The sequence below is a fragment of the Castor canadensis genome, chromosome 16, assembly GCF_047511655.1.
Source record: "Castor canadensis chromosome 16, mCasCan1.hap1v2, whole genome shotgun sequence".
In the NCBI taxonomy this organism is placed as follows: Eukaryota; Metazoa; Chordata; class Mammalia; order Rodentia; family Castoridae; genus Castor; species Castor canadensis.
In genome coordinates this window covers 12902342-12920729 of record NC_133401.1, presented here as the reverse complement: position 1 = coordinate 12920729, position 18388 = coordinate 12902342, and the positions used below count along the sequence as shown (strand labels likewise).

The 18388-nt window shown below is 43.0% G+C and overlaps 1 protein-coding gene across 1 annotated transcript; it reads right to left on the bottom strand.

Moving 5' to 3' along the window:
• Positions 1-1285: 1285 nt before the first annotated feature.
• LOC109674408 (cytochrome P450 2A13) lies at positions 1286-10695 on the bottom strand. Its single transcript, XM_020151383.2, has 9 exons — positions 10482-10695; positions 10050-10212; positions 9030-9179; positions 8663-8823; positions 7076-7252; positions 5947-6088; positions 5335-5522; positions 4565-4706; positions 1286-4135 (listed from the first exon to the last, which is right to left on the bottom strand). The coding sequence occupies exons 1-9, from the start codon at positions 10659-10661 to the stop codon at positions 3954-3956; spliced, it is 1485 nt and encodes a 494-aa protein (XP_020006972.1). The 5' UTR covers positions 10662-10695; the 3' UTR covers positions 1286-3953.
• Between the last annotated feature and the right edge of the window lie 7693 nt (positions 10696-18388).

Below are 18388 nucleotides of genomic sequence, written 5' to 3'. Positions count from 1 at the left end.
TGTCCCTACCTGGTTTTATTATTAAGGTAATACTGACTTTGTAGAAGAATTCTACAAAGAATTCTTTTCCACTTCTAGTTTATGGAATAAAGTGAGGAGAATTGGTATTAGAGGAAATACTTCAAGGCTCTGGAATGTGTAAGTGTGTTTTGGAAAAAACCCCAAAAGACAAGAAAAAAAAGCAAAAACAGACAAACAGAATTGCATCAAACTAAAAGACTTCTACACAACAAAGGAAATGATCAAAAAATTACAGAGATAACCTAAGGAATGGCGGAAAATATTTGCAAACTATATATCTAATAAAGGGTTGATATCCAGAATATATAAGCAACTCCAAAAGCTCAACAGGAAAAAAATATATAGCCTAATTAAAATGAAAAATAGATTTAAATAAATGCTTCTCAAATAAAACATACAAATTGCCAACTGGCACATGAAAAAAATGCTCAGCCATCATTAATCATCAAGGAAATGCAAACCAAAACCACAGTGTGAAATCACTTCACTCCAGTAGGACTACTATTATCAAAAAGACTAAACATAAATGTGTTTGCCAGATAGAATGAAGGAAAGGGAACCCTTGCACACTATCGATGAAAAGTTAAAGTAGTATAGACTTTATGGAAATAGTATGGTGATTCCCCCCAAAATAAAATGAGAACTCCATATTATCCAGAAATCTCACTTCTGGCTCTATATACAAAGGAAATGAAATGAGATGTCAAGGTGTTGTCTGTATTCACATGTTTATGTCAGCTCTGTTCACAATAGAATTAGCCTAGGTGTCCACCAATTGATGAATTACAGGATTTCAATTTTAATGGATGAACAGCATTCATTTTTCCATCAAAAATGAAATCCTGAAAATTGAGGCAACATGGATAGCACTGGTGATCACTACGTTAATTGAGATAATCCAGGCATGGAAAGACAAATGCCACATGACCTCACTCATATGTGCAATCTAACAAAGTTGATCTCATAAAGGTTGGCAGTAGAATGGTGGTTACCAAAGGCTCAGGAGAGTCGGGGAAAGAGTGGGAGAGGGAAAAGCTGATTAATGGGTATTAACTTATGGTTAGATAGGAACAAGAAGTTCTGGTGTACTATGGAGCACAGTAGGTGACTAGATTTAACAATTATGTTCTGTACATTTCAAAATGCTTAAAGAAAGAAATTAAAGAATTTTCACCCTAAAGAAATGATAAATTTTGAGGGGATAAATGTCTAACCTGATTTAAATATTAAACAATGTTTACATGTATCAAAACATAACATGGTGCAATTTTTATATTTCATGTATTAGTTAAAATACAAAATAAAATACACCTAAACAAGAGTGCATGATTCAGAAAGGCAAATATCACATGTTGTCTCTCATATGCAGAATTTGGACCCTTAAAAATGACATGAATGTAGAAGGGAAACTGTTTGTGGGGGACAAATAGGAGGGAGAGGATGAAAGAAGAGGGTGATGAGGGAATAAATATGATCAGAGTACTTTATATGCAAGTATAAAAATAGAACCATGAAACCCACTAAAAATTATAATAAAAAGGGAGTGAAGGGGAATAGGAGAGAGCAAAGAGAGGATTTTTTTTTATTAACATGTAATAATTGTACAGGGAGATACATTGTGATAATTACATATGTGCTTATAATATATCTTAGTTAGATTTACCTCCTCCATCATTCCCCCTCTTCACCCTCCTCCCTTCCCAGAACAATTTCAACAGGTTTCATTTCTCTATTTTCATATATGGATACAAAATACATCCACCATATACATCCTCATTTTCCCTTTCCTTGAGCCTACCCACCTCCCACTAGTACCTGCCCCTAGAAAAGACTACTTTTTCCCTCCTGCCCTTCATTTTTTTAAAGTGTATATTGATAGTCCAAGAGGGTCTCTCCTTGGTACTTCAGGTCTGTATATACTATGCTTTAATCAAGTTAAGCCCCTCTCCCTGTTACTTACTCATTCTTTGCCACCATGCTCCCCTAATATTCAACAACTTATAGTACACCCAGTACATTATATTATGTTCATTCTCTAACATTTTTTTACCTTAGCGAGGATATATTTTATCAGAGCACATTATATGCATGTATGGAAATATCATAATGAAACTCCTTTGTACAATGAATGTGCACTAATAAAAAGAAAATTACAAAATAAAAAAGAACATACTTGCTAGACTATATGACTAGAATATGCTTAGCTTTGAAGAAACCATTAATCTGCCTTACAAAGTGGTTGTACCGATTTGCTTTCCTGCTAGCAATGAAAGGAAGTTCCTGGAGCTTCCTCTCCACGCTGTATTTGGTGTTGTCAGGGCTTTTGACTCTAGCCATTCTAACAGGTACATAGCGGTACCTTGTTTTAATTTGCAGCTTCCTAATGACATGATATTGGGCATCTTTTCATGAGTTCATTTGCTATGGAAATATCCTCTTTGGTTAGATACCTAGTTTTTCCCTTTTCCCTTTTTGATCAGAATATTTTATTCCTTATTGAGTTTTATGAATTCTTTGTATATTTCAGACACAAGTCCTGTATCCAATATTTGCCTAGAATTACTAATATTTTAACCACAGCCTATAACTGTTATCTTCTTCCACTGAGCAGAAGTTTTAAATTTTAGAGAAATTGAATTTATCAACTGCTTCTTTCAAGTATTGCACTTTTGCTGTTACTTCTCCCTCACACACATCATTAAGAGGCCTGATTCCAGTTCTCCAACCGACTCTCAGTCAGATAAAGTGGCCTCACCTGATGGGGAGCACAGCTGGTGATGCCCTGGTGATCACTTGGTCCATAAGTAGGTCACAGTGTGGAATGGTGTGTGGTAAGGCCCTGTCAGCTGTCTGCCAGGGCTCTGGAAAAAAGCTCTGGACAGGTTGTTCAGTGTTTCTGATAATGTACTAAGTTCTTGTTTTATCTGGGGAGTGGTGACATTTTTAGGAGCTTCCCAAGAACTGTGGGCACAGATCTGTGTTCAAGAACTTGCTGGGTGGCTCTTTGCTTTCAGTGTTGTGGCCTACTTTGGGCTCCTGGTCTTTGTCCCTGGAACCTGGGGCTCAGAAGAGCCTCACCCAGCCTCTCAGTATTACCATATCTCCTTCCCCTTAAGAATAGCAGAGACAGAACTGCTTATGGGAAGCTGGCATCATTCAACTCTCCCTGCTGTGTCAGCTTCCTCAGCTTTTACAAGGCACTCAGGGTGGAGGACAGTGGGAGCAGGACAACTAGTGGGAGGTCCTTGGCTCAATGCCAAGGGTTAACAAGCTCACACTGCCATGAGCTCAGGTCCCAAGTATAGCCCTGTGGCTATACTTGGCAGCCCCCTTTTCTGTACATACTTATTGGTGGGGCTGGCAGGCATGCCAGCCACCTGTCTGGGCTGAGCAAAGCGTGACCACTGCCTCTCACTCCCCCACCCTTCCACTTCACCTGGTTCTTGTAAATACTGGATCTGTGAACGAATAAAAAGTTGCTAAGAAATGAAATAAATAAAGAAAGAAAACTTGCTGGGCACTGAGGTTCTGTGAGATGTTTGACAGCAACTTAAAGTTTCTAAGCCTCAGCATATCTCTCACTTTGTGAAATGGGCATAAACAGAGGTCCCACATGGATTCGTGAGAATTAAGTGAGATCATGGGACACTTTTAGCATGGAGCTGACAGAGAATGCTTGTTCAATAAAAAACAGTTGTTTATTACTATTACTATTCACAGCATAGGGTAAGGTTTCCCTTCCTCTCATTCCAAGTTTGAAGTGTTTATCTCCAGCAAGGTCAGCAGTCTGGGTTCTTCTTCCTGTCTTATTCATCTGGCCCATCTTGCCTCTAATTTTTTGCCTTTCCCCAAAGCTGCACCCCTCCCACTAACCCCAATCCCTCCCTTTCCCTTTGCCCCTCCCCCTGTCTCTCCCCTGGTACAGCCCTGGCTCAGCGGGGCAGGAAGCTCATGGTGTAGTTTGGTGGGATTGTGGCAAAGCCCACATGTTTGGGGGACACATTGATGTCCCTGGGTGCCTGCGGGGACTTGAAGCGGAAGTGCTGCATGATGTTGGTGAGGAAGAGAAAGAGCTCCATTCTAGCCAGGCTTTCTCCAAAACAGTACCGCTTTCCTGACAAGGACAGAAGGGAGGGAAAGAGGTGAAACCAATTTTCACTGCTGCCTTTCCCCAAATACTGAGCCTCCATCTGCATTCTCCAAGAAAGAAGAGGCTGCAGTATTGTGACCTGAAAGACCTTCAGGGAAGGCTCTAATCGTCAGTGAGCCTCAGTTTCCCTTGTACATGAGGCAGGTGATACATGCCAGGCTGTGGCAACGGAGAGTCTAGAGGCCCTTCGCCCAAATACACTCTCAAATGTGGCTGCTGTGCTATAGTCTCTCTCTCTCTTTTTTTTTTTTGAAACAGGGTCTGACCAGGTAGGCATTTCCCCTGCCTCAGCTCCTAAGAAAGGTATTAGGATGTTACCTTACAGAGGGGAGCTAGGATGAGCTGCCCTGTTTGTTGAATGCAGAGGCCTGGCAGCAAACAGTGGTCACTTACCGATGGAAAAGGGCACAAAAGCTTCACTCTTCTTAAACTGCCCTTTGTCATCCAGGAAGTGCTGAGGGTTGAAATCTCGGGGGTTAGAGAAGTACTTAGGGTCTTTCAGCACAGAGCCCAGCATAGGGAACACTTCAGTGCCCTGGCAAAGAGGAAGAAGGGAGGTTGATAATGACAGGTTGAGGGATTAGTGTGCTGAAAACTCACAGGACTTGGAAGGGAGAGTTAGGGTGTCCCAGGTGAAGGAAAAGTGGAGTCATGGGAGTTGGGGTGCTCTGAGAGAAGAGATTTAGTGAAAATGAGGTCAATGTCCCTGAGACATTTGGGAGATCTGAGGAGGTCATGTTCTCTGTGACAGGGTGTTTGAGTGACACTGGGAATGTGTCTTCTGAGGCAGGAGGTTGGGGGAACTTGGAGGTATGTGTGATCTGAGACAGGAAGTTTGGGAGGCGTGGGTTTCATGGACTTCCCTAGGCAGGATATATGGAAGATATGAGATTCCTGTCCCAAAGGCGGAAGGTCTAGGTAAATGAGATTTATAAATCTTGAGATAGGAAGATTAAGAGAAATGGGGTTGAATCCCCCTGATGCAAAAAGTCTGGAGGAAACCCACAATGCAGGAGTCTTTGAATGGCAAAGAAGGACAATGCTGGTTTAGGAAGTCTTCGATTAAGAAAGTGAAGCAGGAGGTTGGACAATTTCTAATGCAGACGGGGTACTAGGGTCCCAGGAGTGTGTTTCAGGTCCCTCTAGATTGGGCACAGCAGTACCTTGGGGAGGAAGAAGTCCCGAAACTTGGTGTCCTTGGTGACCCTGCGAGCCAGACCCATGGGGATTATGTCTCCAAATCTTTGGATCTCGTGGATCACAGCCTCGGTGTAGGGCATCTTGGCCCGGTCCTCAAACTTGGGCTGCCGGTTCTTACCAATCACCTGGTCAATCTCTTCATGGACCTTGGCTGGGGAAGAAGGGGAATGTGTTTAGGTCTCCAGGGGCTCCAAAAACGTAAAACTGAATGCAGGACACGAATGCCTGTAGAACATTCCAACATCCTTTTGAGATTATGCATGTTGGAGCAGGATCCTGTTGACCTTGCGATGCCAGAGTTATACGGGAGTTACAAGCAAGGAGTCTTAAGGGATGGCCTGGGGGAGCAGGCTGTCTGTTGTTTAGATAAACAATTTACCAATTTACCAATCAGTTCATGCACTGCCAATATTTTAACAGCTGGTGAGACCTCACTGGTGCCTATCAGCTGAATATCCCCTACTTCTGAACAGCAGAGCCTTTCTGAGGTTCCCAGGAATAGTGAAGACATTGCAGTATGCTTGGTGGGGCTTTAGGGTTTGTGACCTCCACTTTTCTGTCCCCTCCAGCCTTACCCTCCACATCTGGGTGCTTCATGAGCAGTAGGAAACCATAGCGCAGGGTCGTGCTAACTGTTTCTGTGCCCGCAAAGAAGAGGTTCAGTGTGGTGAGCACCAGATTCTTCATATAAAATTCTGTATTGGGGTTCTTCTTCTCCTGCAGGGAAAGAAGCCTTTCAAGTCCTACCCACTCCTCATGCCTCTGGGCTTTTTCCTTGGACCCATCTTTGTTAGGTCCAGACCTTTGGTAGGAAGAGGGATCCTATATTTGACAGACTCTCCAGTTTCCAGACTTTTGCCCAGGCTGCTGTCTCTGCCCAAAATACTCTTCTCACATTCTTTGCCTGGCTATCTGATCTTTAAGATCAGCTTAGTTGTCAGTTTTGAAATAGTAGGAATATTTAGAAAGAGATGGATAGAGAAAGACTGTAAGAAGGACAGATATGTCAAGATGGAGTGAGTCAGTGAGAGTTAGAGACAGTTTTTCTGAGACAGATGCAGCAATGGTATCCTATTCCTTCAACATGAAATCATGAACATTCCTGTGGAGAAATCCTCTTCTTTGATCCTTTGAATTTCAGATTACATAAAGTCTCATGTCCTTTCTATACATATGGGAGACTGACATACAGACAGGACAGGATCTTGTCTGTCTGTCCCTCCAAGATCACATAGTAAAACTATATAACTTGTCCACACAGGTGTATATGATAAGATGATAGGAAAGTTTAGAAAGCATGGTGACTAAAAGCACCAGCATAAGATATAGAGAGATCAGGTTTGAGATAGGATACACAGCTTCCTTGCTGTGCAGGTAAACCACCCATACTCTCTGGTTTGTGGCTTCCTCATTTGTAAAGTCAGGGTCATAACAGAACCTTGTTCAAGAGCTGTTGTGGGTGATAAGTGAATACCACAGAGCCCTCAAAATTTAGTGCCTATCATAGGTAGTGTTGTTATCATGTCCTCTTGTGAATAAAGGCTCAGTAGATGGAACACGATGTAATTATAATTGGAACTATGAACATTATTATAATAGGAGCCAGTTTAATTGGTCTCTGTTCTCCACCACCCTCAGCCTGATTTCCCTCTGCCTGGCTTTGAACCCTCCTCACCCCCTACCCCCCCACACTGCTGTTTGCACCTCCTGCATGCGGATGAGAAAGGAGTCAATGAAGTCACGAGGGGAATTGGGATCCAAGGTGCGCTGGTTCTGCTCCACCTTTTTGGCTATGAAGTCCTCCAGCCCCTGCAGCTCCTTAAAGGCCTGTTGCTGTGGTCCTGGCAGGTGTTTCATCACTGAATAGAACATCTCATAGAGCTGGGGGTTGCATAGAGAGGAAGCAAAGAAAATATAGCTGTGACCAGATGTGGTGGTACACGTCTATAATCTCAGCTACTGCAGAGGTGGAAGCAGAAGGATCTCAAGTTTGAGGCCAACCCAGGCAAAAGTAGTGAGACCCTGTCTCAAAAATAATTAAGTAAAATAAAATAAAATGAAATAAAAGGACAGGGGTGTGGGTTCAAGTGACAAAGTACTTGCCTGGCATGTATAAGGCCCTGGGTTCAATCCATGAAAGAAGGAAGGAAGGAAGGAAGGAAGGAAGAAAGGAAGGAAGGAAGGAAGAAAGAAAGAAAGAAAGAAAGAAAGAAAAGAAAGAAAGAAAGAAAGAAAGAAAGAAAGAGGTCCTGTTCAGCAGTCAGTGAATAAAAACCGAGGAATGGGTCCTATCTCAAGGCAAGGAAGGCACTGAACTCCAAGCATCTGTTCAGGTGCTTAGGTGTTCAGATGGGGTTGGATGGTAACACATATCCAAGTTTTCAAATGGCTTAAGTGTAAGAACCATTATCCAAAAATTTAAGAGAGATGGATTGGGGCACACATGCAGGTTTCAGATATTTGGGTGAGGTTGGTTGAAAGACATTAATTGTTGAGCTTTTTAGATGTGTGTGTGGTGTGGGGGGCAGAGGGCAGGTAATCTAAATAGGTGTTTAGGCGTTCAAATGCCCTCAGCTGGAGACAGCTGTTCATATAGGATTTGGATCGAGATCTTCTAACATGATTTGAGGCATTCAAAGTAATGAGAAGTTAACTTCACCCATTTAGGTATTCAAATGGCTAGACAGAGGGGCCTCTTTAGGTGTGAGTGATCTACGTTGAGGGAGCTTGGCTGGGTGTTTGGCAAATATTGTCCAGATATTTATGTTTGGAATCTTGGTTGTGCACCCTGTGCAGGTGTTTAGGTATTGAGTGGGCTGAATAAGAGGCACTTGTCTAGATATTTCCGTAGGCTGTTTTGGAGCACCTTTGTAGAGGTCAAATTATTTTGGTGAGCTGGATTTTACAGCACCAGACATTCAGCTACTCAGTAGAGAGCCAAGGTAGTCACTTGTCCAGCTGTTAAGATATTCAGAAGGATTGAGTAGAGAATATCTGTCAGACGTTATTAAAGTAGGTTTAGATGGTAGCATCTACAGCTGAGCGATTTGACTGCATGTATCTTGCCTGCAGGATCTACATTTACGGCCATTTGTTGAAGTACCAGGTGTCCCTGGCCATAGAACACTTGCCCTGGGTTCTGGCGCAAATGTTCAGGTATATAAGGGGGAGGGCTGGTTTCAGGGGGACCTTGTCTGGAGGAGGATGGCAGTTTGGGACACCTATTGTCCTGTGGGAGTAAGTTAGCACTTGGGGTAGGGGTGTGGTAGTGCAACACTGGCAGCTGGTTACCTGACCAGTAGAGGTAGCTGTGAACTGGAAGCTTCCCAGCATCATGCGCAGCAGTGACAGGAACTCTTTGTCCTCATAGTTAAAGCGGTCTCCGAAGACGATGGAGCTGATGACATTGGAGACTGTTCGGCTCAGAAAGAAGGTGGGATCTATCAAGGCACCTGCAGGGGTGGAGGGAACAAAGAAGGATTGGAATTGGGAAAGAAAGGGTCTACTGGGAGGACTGATGCCAGTCTGAGAATTCAAGAAGGGCATCGCGGTGATAAGCCAAACACCCAGCACCAGATCTGAGACTTACCCAACCTTGTCTCCATCCCGGGACACAATGTGCAGCTCTTCAGCGATCTGTTTTCCTCTCCCAACTCACCTTGGGTGTCTCGGAAGGCCTGGATGAGGAAGTCTGCCTCCTCTTTGATGCGCTCCTCGATGCCACGTTTGCCAACTCCGAAGTCCCGCAGCGTGGTGATAGAGAAGCGCCGGAGTTGTTTGGCCCGCTCCCCGTTGCTAAAGGCTACGCCTGAGAAGGTAAGCCCAGGGCCAGGAGAGGGTCAGAGAGGAGGGGATAGGGCCCATAGGCCACCCCTGAGCAAGCTCCTGTTAGGAGTGTGGGCTGCACAGAGAGAGAGAGAGATGGGCACAGAGCAGGAGCCCTACTTCAGCTGCAGCGCTAGAAAGGTAAACACAGATTCAGAGCCAAGTTAGAAGACCAGAAGAGAGACAGAGAGGGAAGACACACCAGGAGAAGAGATGCATAAACACTTCAATTGAGGGATGGAAGAAAGGAGGAAAGGGGAGAGAGGAGTAGCAAGAAGAGAAGTGACCTAGGGTGGATACGAAAACAGTGAAGAATTTTAAACTGAACTTCAGTAGAGAGAATAAGGAGAAAGGCAGAGAGGGGAGAGGGTCTAAGGACATGAAGACTGGGAAGCTGATATTGTGTGAGATTCTGAAGAAGGAAGAAGGAGGAGGAGGAGGAAGAGAGAGAGAGAGAGAGAGAGAGAGAGAGAGAGAGAGAGAGAGAGAGAGAGAGAGAGAGAGAGAGAGAGAAATGAGAGAGAATATAAAGGAAAGGCATGGGTGACAAAAAGAAAAAGCTTCAGATAAAGTTAGAGAAGTAGGAATTCCAGTAGAGGAATCTGAACAGGCTGTAAGAGGTTGAAGGATCCAGGAAAGAAGAGACATCCAGAGATAAATAATGAACACAGGGACAGAGAAAGGCAGGGAGAAATTGAGACACAGAATGTCTGAGACAATAGGGAAAAGCAACAATGAACAGGAATGTGGAGAGACAACCAAAGGGCTCTGTACAATCTTGAGGGGAGGAAAAGTCAGGGAGAAGACTGGAGAAATTGAAGCTATCACATTTCCCACTTGGTGTACCCCTCACCATAGCCTTTGAAGAGCCAATCAAAGGTGGCCTGCTCGCCTCTCCCACTGAATTCCTCTGCTTGATCCACCAGAGCCTCCTTTACTGCATCCTGTCCACACAGTACGACTACCCGGCGAGGCCCCAGGTGGATGGTGAACACGGGGCCGTAGTGCTCTCTGATCTGATGGAGATGGGTGAGAGTGGTTAGTCCCTGCACTGATCAGTATCCTGATGTTAGGTACTAGGATGCATTTCTCCCAAGTTCTGACAGTCAACAGGCTGAATATCCCAAAACTTGGTCTTTCCTACCTAGAAACGGACTTCCATACCCTCAACACTCCCCTATCTAAGACTCTGGGTCATCATGGTCAATCCCCAGCCACAAAGCTCCAGCTAAACCAGGCAGTCCCCACACCACCTCATTCCACTCATCTCCCTGCCCATTGATACCTTCATGAGGGAGTTGTACATCTGTTCTGTGTTGAGCTGCAGGTAGTTCCCGATGAAAGGCAATGGGGTGGGTCCAGGAGGTAGCTGCCCCTGGAGCTTCCTCTGCCGCCAGACAGACATCAACACCATGACAGTCAGGCAGGCCAGCACAGCCATGAGAAGCAACCCTGAAGCCAGCATGGTGGCAGTGAGGGTGACTGGATAGTAGTGATGCCTGAGATGGTTTGCCTTTATACTCCCTGGATAGAAGGTTGGCCTTTGGTCTTGATTATATAATTGTCTCATTTCACTTCCAGACTACCCCCCCACACATATACACAATATACCCCGCCTAGTTTGGGACACAGCCAGCAAGCAAGCAATGGGGAGAAGGACCTCAGGGGAGATTAACAGGGAGTTACGTCTCCAGACTGAATTTGTGGCACCTGAGAAGGAAGTACCCCAAGGCTGTGGGTTGAGGACAGATGGGAACAGTAAACTCTAGAACCTTTGGAATATTTACATAGCAGAATTCCTTAGCTTTGGGGGTGGGTTTTAAGAGTGAAGTGGGACCCCAAAGGTATGGATATTTGGGTTTCAGGATAGGCAAATCCTAAGGTCTGGAATTCATTCAGATGAGACTGGACATGAGGCTGTGGATTTGGGAGTCTTTCAATGAGGGAGGATATAGATTTAAGCATCAGAAGGGGATATTTCAGGGTTATGGATTGAGGGTCTTGGTGTGAGAAGAACCCAGAGCTGAGGATATGGAGTTTCTGGGAGAAGTACATGGAAATTTCAGCAGGATCCTCGAGTCAGCACTTGAGCCCAAGTCTTGACCTGCTTTGGCTGCAGTCCTGTGCTCTCTCTTGATGCCCAGAGTCCTCAAAGAAGCATCACAGTGATTATAGGCTGGGTGCCAAGGGCTTTACTGCCTATATATTCCTGGGAAATGGGGAAAAGACCAAAGTCTTATTTCAGTGGAACTTGTCACATAACTGGAGACAGAATCTCAGGGTCACAGTTGACAGAGGGATTGGACACATTAAGGAAATAATAATAACCACCAATATGGTAGAAAAGACCTGACTGTCTCAGGGGTTCTAATTTACAAAAAGCACCCACTGGAGTCCTATCCAGATTCTTAGGGAAGCTCTCTAGGTTTATTGGATCATTTCTAGTATTGTTGTTATTATTAATGTTTCCTATTTTACACATAGTTCTACTAAGGACAGACCCTGAGGGTGGTCATGGAGCACATACATGAGGGGCTTTTAAGCCAAAGTTCACTGTCTATTGTACTCTATGTTCTCAGTGTCCCCTTTCTGGATTTTTGTTTCTCCACCAGAGGAAAGGGAGCATTTGGGAAAAGAAAGTCAAATTTTGGGTGTGTTAAGTCTCCTTTAAAGGTGATTCCTACATTATTAGGGGGTGGGGTTAGCAGGCAGAGGGAAGTATAAGTGGAGAAATTTGGGTAAATTCCAATGTGGGGAACAGAGTTGAGATAAGATGAGTGGTCCTATTATCTTTCCCATATTGAAATTTTCCCTTAAGTTCCAAGGAAATACTGTCTATGTGTGCATGATATTTTAGCAGTATTAGGTTTTGCACTCAGAGCCTTGCATGTTCCCAGCAAGCTTTTGAATCTAAGTAATGATGGGGCTGCTTCATCAGCAACCCCATTGAAGTCACCAAGGTAGTTTGTGAGAGAGCTGGTATTTGAACTCTTTCTTTCTCCCTCCATTGCCTGGCCAAACCTTTTCTGGAGACCATATTTAGCATCAGGGGAGTGTTGAGATTGGCATCCACAGTGGGCACAGGTATTACCCTGGCAATTCTGATATCAGTATCAGGTAGCCCCGGGGGGAGGGACAGGTTTTTACTGAGATTGTCCCCAAGTGGGTGCTAAGAAGGGAAAGAAGTTGATACTGATCTTGATACCAAAAGAACTTTATTAAAACCACCGCTGGTGCTAAGAGGGCTCTGAGAATGGATGCAGGTGATCATTGAGATTGCCTTGAGGAATGTACAAGGATGACTCCAAATAGGCTCTGAGTTTAATTCCAGCAGGTTGTGGCATTAGGTAGCTGTTGACCCTGACAGAGATCTCAGGTGGATGCTGCACAGGCTTTGATGGTTACAACATCCAAGGTTGTAACCTACCTCAGAACTTTGGACAAGTGGAGGTGGGTGAGGTTGGCATTCCCTGGACAGACATTTTGCTTACCTTATTCTAGGCTGCTGGACTCTGTGACCTGTATGAGGGGAATAAAGTGTGGAGAACAAAGCAAAGAAGGAATTTGTTTGTTGATTTTGGAGGGGGAAGAGGTGGGGAAGAGGATTAGCACAAGCTTGGCAGGTATCAGTGCTCTTAATCCTGATTACCAGCTTGCACCTGGGCTGGCCCCTGGCCTGGGCCTCTCCTCTCCCCTGTTTTTTTTCTTGAATAAGAGGGAGGGAGTAATTTGGAGAATTTGCTTCTCAATGACTTTCTTTCTCATCAGGAGGGCCCTAAGAGTTCAGATGGGCTCACATGAGCCCTCCAGGAAGAGGGTGGGAGGGAGAGTCAGAATAGGAAAAGAACTTGGGGAGAGATAGAGGTCACGTGTATTTGCTCTTATTGATTTCCCTGGAACGTGAAGTGAGGGATCGATGTCTGGACTCATGTGGGAGAGACATGTGCCAGTGGCAGTATCTTGGGACAGGCTTCCAGAATGAGCTAGTGGTGGACTCAGAAAAGTTCATTCCCCCTGATGGACCTCAGTTTCCGTTTGTGGAAAAATGATTAAGGGTAAAGCTAAGGCATGGATTGGAATCCTAATCTTATTCCTTCTTTGTGGTATGACCTTGAAGAAGTGAGTTCACTACCTGAGTCTTATGGGGCCACCACCACCATCTTTCTTTTACATTGTTTTGGTAAAGAGTATATGAGTTAATGCATGTTTAATAAAAAGCACTTGCTCAAAATGCATTAACTATTTTATACATTTACTGTCACTAGACTTTATTAACCTATGGGGTAAAAGAGATTGGTTAGAGTTACTTTAAATCCTAATCTGACTTTTATATTCTCTGGTCTGAAGTTTCCCGAAGCTTTTCCTTTGGAAAAGGGGGAAGGAAGAGAGTTTGGGGGACTTCCCTCCCCATCACTTCCTAAGCATCTTGAAGCAATATCCCCCTGGAGCTACGAATAGGATACAGATCTTCTAGGTGACATCTTGGAGGGTTACTGGTTGGTTAGGCACATTCCATGCTCAGATTGTTCAAGTGGTCCTGAAGCCTGCACAGGACTTTGCCCATCTGTCTCCCCTAGTCACTCTGACTTTCTGTTCATCTTTTTCTTTCCCTCTCCCTCCAAGTGGGACTTCTTGTCAAGCTTCCTCTGTGCTTTCAGATATCTGTGTGTTGGTATCATTTTGATCAGTGGGTTCTCTGTCATGTTTATCCTTACAATGAAGATTTTTTTACTCATCCCTTAAAAAGAATAAAATTATGTCATTTGCTGGAAAATGGGTGGAACTGGAGATCACCTCTTTAAGTGAAATAAACCAGTTCCACAAAGGCAAGTATAACATGTTTTCTCTCTTGTTTGTGGAAGCTATGAAGAAACAAAACAAAACAACCAAGGTCATCCAAAGTAAAAGGGGGACCCCTAGGGAAGTGGAAGGGAAATGAAAAGGGAAAGGGAAGGGGGGTGGATAAGAAAAAGTAATAAAGAAGGGTGGATATGACAGAAGTACATTATATATATGAAAATATCATAGTGAAACCCACTAAAAACTATTTAAAAGGAGGTAGGAAAAGTGAGAGGGGTTGAGAAAGGATAATATAGATGGAATGAACTGTATTAAAGTACATTATATGCATGAATAGAAATATCACATTGAAACTCTCTTGTACAATTAATTTATGCTAATATTTAAAAAAATAAGAATAGTAGAAGGGATGAAAATGGTCAAAGTACATTATATATGTATGGAAATGTCATGATAAAACCCCTTACTATGCATAATTTAATATATGCCAATTAAAAATAAGTAAATAAATATAAGACACCAAAAAATATTTACCCTTATTTATATATCTTTCTCTGTGTGTCTTTCTGGATACATGCTTAGGGTTTCTGTGTAAATATATGTTTCAGTGTATCCATGTTAATAGAGTGATTTATGTGTGCACCAGTTTCTGTGGGGTGTGTGTTTGTGCATAATAAGTGGGTATCCAACTTATGTATACACTTGGACATCTGTGTGAATGTCCATGTCAGTGTGCCAAAATGCATACCATTCTCTGTATGTGTGCACTGTAAGTATACACGTGCTTTGGGATATGTGCATTGCGGGGTGTCTACCCTGTGTATTTTGTGTCCAACCTGGTATCTGATGGCACATTCACATTTGTGAGTATGCATGCATGATGAGTGACTACTTATAAGTTTGTGGATGTTTTTGTGTTTAATGTAGTGTACATATGCAGACACAAGGGCCATATTGTACACATGTGAACATCTGATATAATCCTGTGCTTGTCTGTGTTTGGATTGAAACATACCCTGACCCTGTTCCATTTCTCTTTTTCAAAACTTAATAATTTCCAGATTTTTCCAGAGTATTTATTTTTCCCTTAGTTTTCAAGAGTCATAGTACATTGAAAAGCCACCATGGCATAGGTGTATCCTAGAATGTTCCCAAGATTGGTTGGTTACATCCCACTGGATAAATTTAAATATTCTCTCAGAAAATTCTCTTTCCCACGGTATCACCTCCAAGCTCTAAGCCATTGAACACATTTAATAGAGTCATTTGACCAGTGTTCACTGAAACCGTCCTGTGCTAGGTGACATGATGTGACCAGAGAGCAATGGACCTGTCTCACTGAAGGTTCACTTCTCAGGGGGAGACAGATCCATTACCAGACAGTGACAGCTTAGAATAGACAGTGATGTGGTAGGAAGGCATGGGCAGAGGGGTTGGGCTGAAATGGGGAAGAACCAGTTGTCTGTGGGAACCCAGAAAAAGCAGCTGAGTTAACCATGTGGATGTAGAATAAGGCACTTGAAGGCTAAATAGGGATTTGCCATGGAAAGACAGGGAGAGTTAGAAGATTGAATTCTTGGCAGAAGTACCACCATTTATAAAGGCCTCAGAGCATGGCTAAGTGAAATTAGACCTTAAGGGATTGGGGCCTGTGTTCACTAGCAAGGCTATCTGCATGAGCCAAGTCATGTGGAACTTTATGCAACTCGGTGAGGAGTACACCCTTCATCCTGAGGTAACTGGCAGTCACAGAACGTTTTTACTGGGGGAACAAAATGGTCAAATTTGTGTTTCAGAAAGCTCCTTCAAGCACTGTAATCCCAGCTACTTGGGAGGCAGAGGTAAGAGGATCTAGAATTTGAGGTCATCCCAGGAAATCTAGTGAGGCCCTATCTCAAAAACGAAATAAAAACAAAAAGACTAGGTCCATGACTCAAGTGCCAGAGCACTGGCTTAGCATATTCAAGGCTGGAGTTTTTCACATTTTTGGAAGCTGGGAAATGAGGGAGTGTCTGCTATAGTCATCCATGTGAGAGTGGAAGAGGCTATGAGGATGGGGTTGAAAGGTGAGGTAGAGAAACATAAGAAAGGAAGAGCTAATTGTTACTTGGATACTTGTTGGTTGTGTGGGAGTAAGGATGAGAGTCTGGGTCATGTGCATGGGGAGGGGGCAGATGGTAGTGTCATTTACTGATCTGAGGACACAAATAGGGAGCAGCTTTGAGGCAGGAGATGGTGACTTTAGCTTTAGATGTGTTGGCAAACCAGGCACAGTCTCTGTCCTTGGGGATTTCTTAGACTAGAGGGAAGGCTGAACTCAGAAAAATGAAAGTCCTCAATGATGTTATTATTCATTAGTGATTATTAGTAATAATTCAATACTTAGGACTGAGGACCAGGAAAACTTCCTGAACTGGGTCTTCCAAAATGAGTTCTCTAGGTGGGAGAAGAAAGGGGAGAAGTCCTGGTAGAGAGACTCCCCACCCCAAGCTAAGTCTTAGATATGTGAGATGGGTGGAACAGAACAGATGTCTGACAGCTACACCCTACTACCCCCAACCCCAACCTTGTCCTGTTCACTGTTAACCCCCTCAATCATCTTCCTGTCCTCTTCCTTCCCTCCAGCCTGATCCAAAATCCTTAGGAAAAACCTAGCTCCTACCAAATGTGCCTGAAATCTACAATCTTGTCTTAAATAAGAGTCCTTTCTCTTTTTATTTTAAATTGAGATGAAATAACATAAAACTAACCATTTTAAAGTGATATATACTGCATTCAAAGTGTTGTGCAGGCACCATTTCTAATTTTAAAACACTTCCGAATGAGAATCTTACATGAGCCTTCCTGTTTTAAATTTAAATACTAGTACCAGAGATCATGATCTCATTACTCAACTCTGTTATATTGCTCTGTGAATAATTTTGATGAGCTGATCTTCATTAAGTGCATCGCAGCAAGGCTGTGAGGCTGGTTTTTATCATTTTCATTTTATGCATGAGTTAAATAAGACTCCCAAAGTTGGAAATGACTTAACTTTGGGGTCCACAGCTAATGAGGGTAGAGCGTGGACATGACTTTGTGTAGCTTTAAGTTTCATGTTCTTAACTACCACTCTGGACTGCCAGCCCCACCTGTTTTTCTTTATGAAACATCAGAAAACTGCCCTGAACAAACTCTGAATAAAACATTTTATAGACTCCACCAACTTCCTGAAATCACTGGAGGGGGAGAAATAAAAAAAAAAAAAAGCAGGCAGATACTTAAAGAGGAAGAAGAAGAGGATTGCCACTTTTGTTTTTTCTTTCCCTGTACTTCTTGAAAATCCTGAAACTGAGGATTCCAGAATGTTAGAAAATAAAAAAAGAATGGTCTTAATAGGAGAGAGATTTGACCTTCAATCATATTTTTATTCCTTTGGAAATTTAATCAAAGACTTGGTTAGCCAAGTCCTTGGAGGTGAGGCAGTGGGTGAGCCTGAAGAACAAGAGGTTGTAGTCAGAGAGCGAAAATCTTAGGGTTTCAGATTTCAGAGTGATGACAAAGATTAGGGTGGGTTTGTGAGTGTTAGCTGAAATGGTATGAAGGTGAGGCCAAAGAAGAAAAGAAAATCTGGTTTCTTTTTCTTTGTTTGGACAGCTCATGCCCATGGTCACAAGAAGCCTCCCTAACAGGAAAATGGCAGGACAGATAGTAGAGAAAGGGGGAAGAAGTTTGATGGATGACAGGGATGCAGGAAACAGATTCAAAGGAGAAAGGATTTTTTATTATTTTATTTAGGATTCATTACTAGTAGAAAATGCTACATATGCATGCAGTATATTTTGAGTAAGTTTACCCTCTCTTTTATATTTCCTTAGCCCCCTCTCTCCTTCCCCTTTTTATAAACAACATTTGGTGGATTTCTTTATGTATCTCAATACATATATAAATAACATACCTTGATCCTCTTCACCCCCCATGTACTCTTTCCATTTCCCTATTCCTATGTCTCCCAAGAAGCCCCCTCCCCTCTGATAGTGTCCCTTTTGCACTCAAGTCCCATTATTATTGTTATTTTTATAATTTTTTAGACTTAGACTCCACATATGAGTAAAACATGCACTATTTGGCTTTCCAAGCTTGTTTTATTTCACTCAATATGATGATCTCTAGTTCCATCCATTTTCCTGCAAATGGCATACTTTCATTCTTTTTTATGGCTGTAATACTCCACTGTGCACATATAACACATTTTCTTTATCATTTCATCAGTTGTTAGACACCTATGTTGATTCCACTGCTTAGCCATTGTGAACAATGCTGAGATAATCATGGGTGTGCAGGTATCACTCTTGTACACTGATTTATACTCCTTCAGTTATATGCCCAAGAGAGGTATAGCAGGGTCATAAG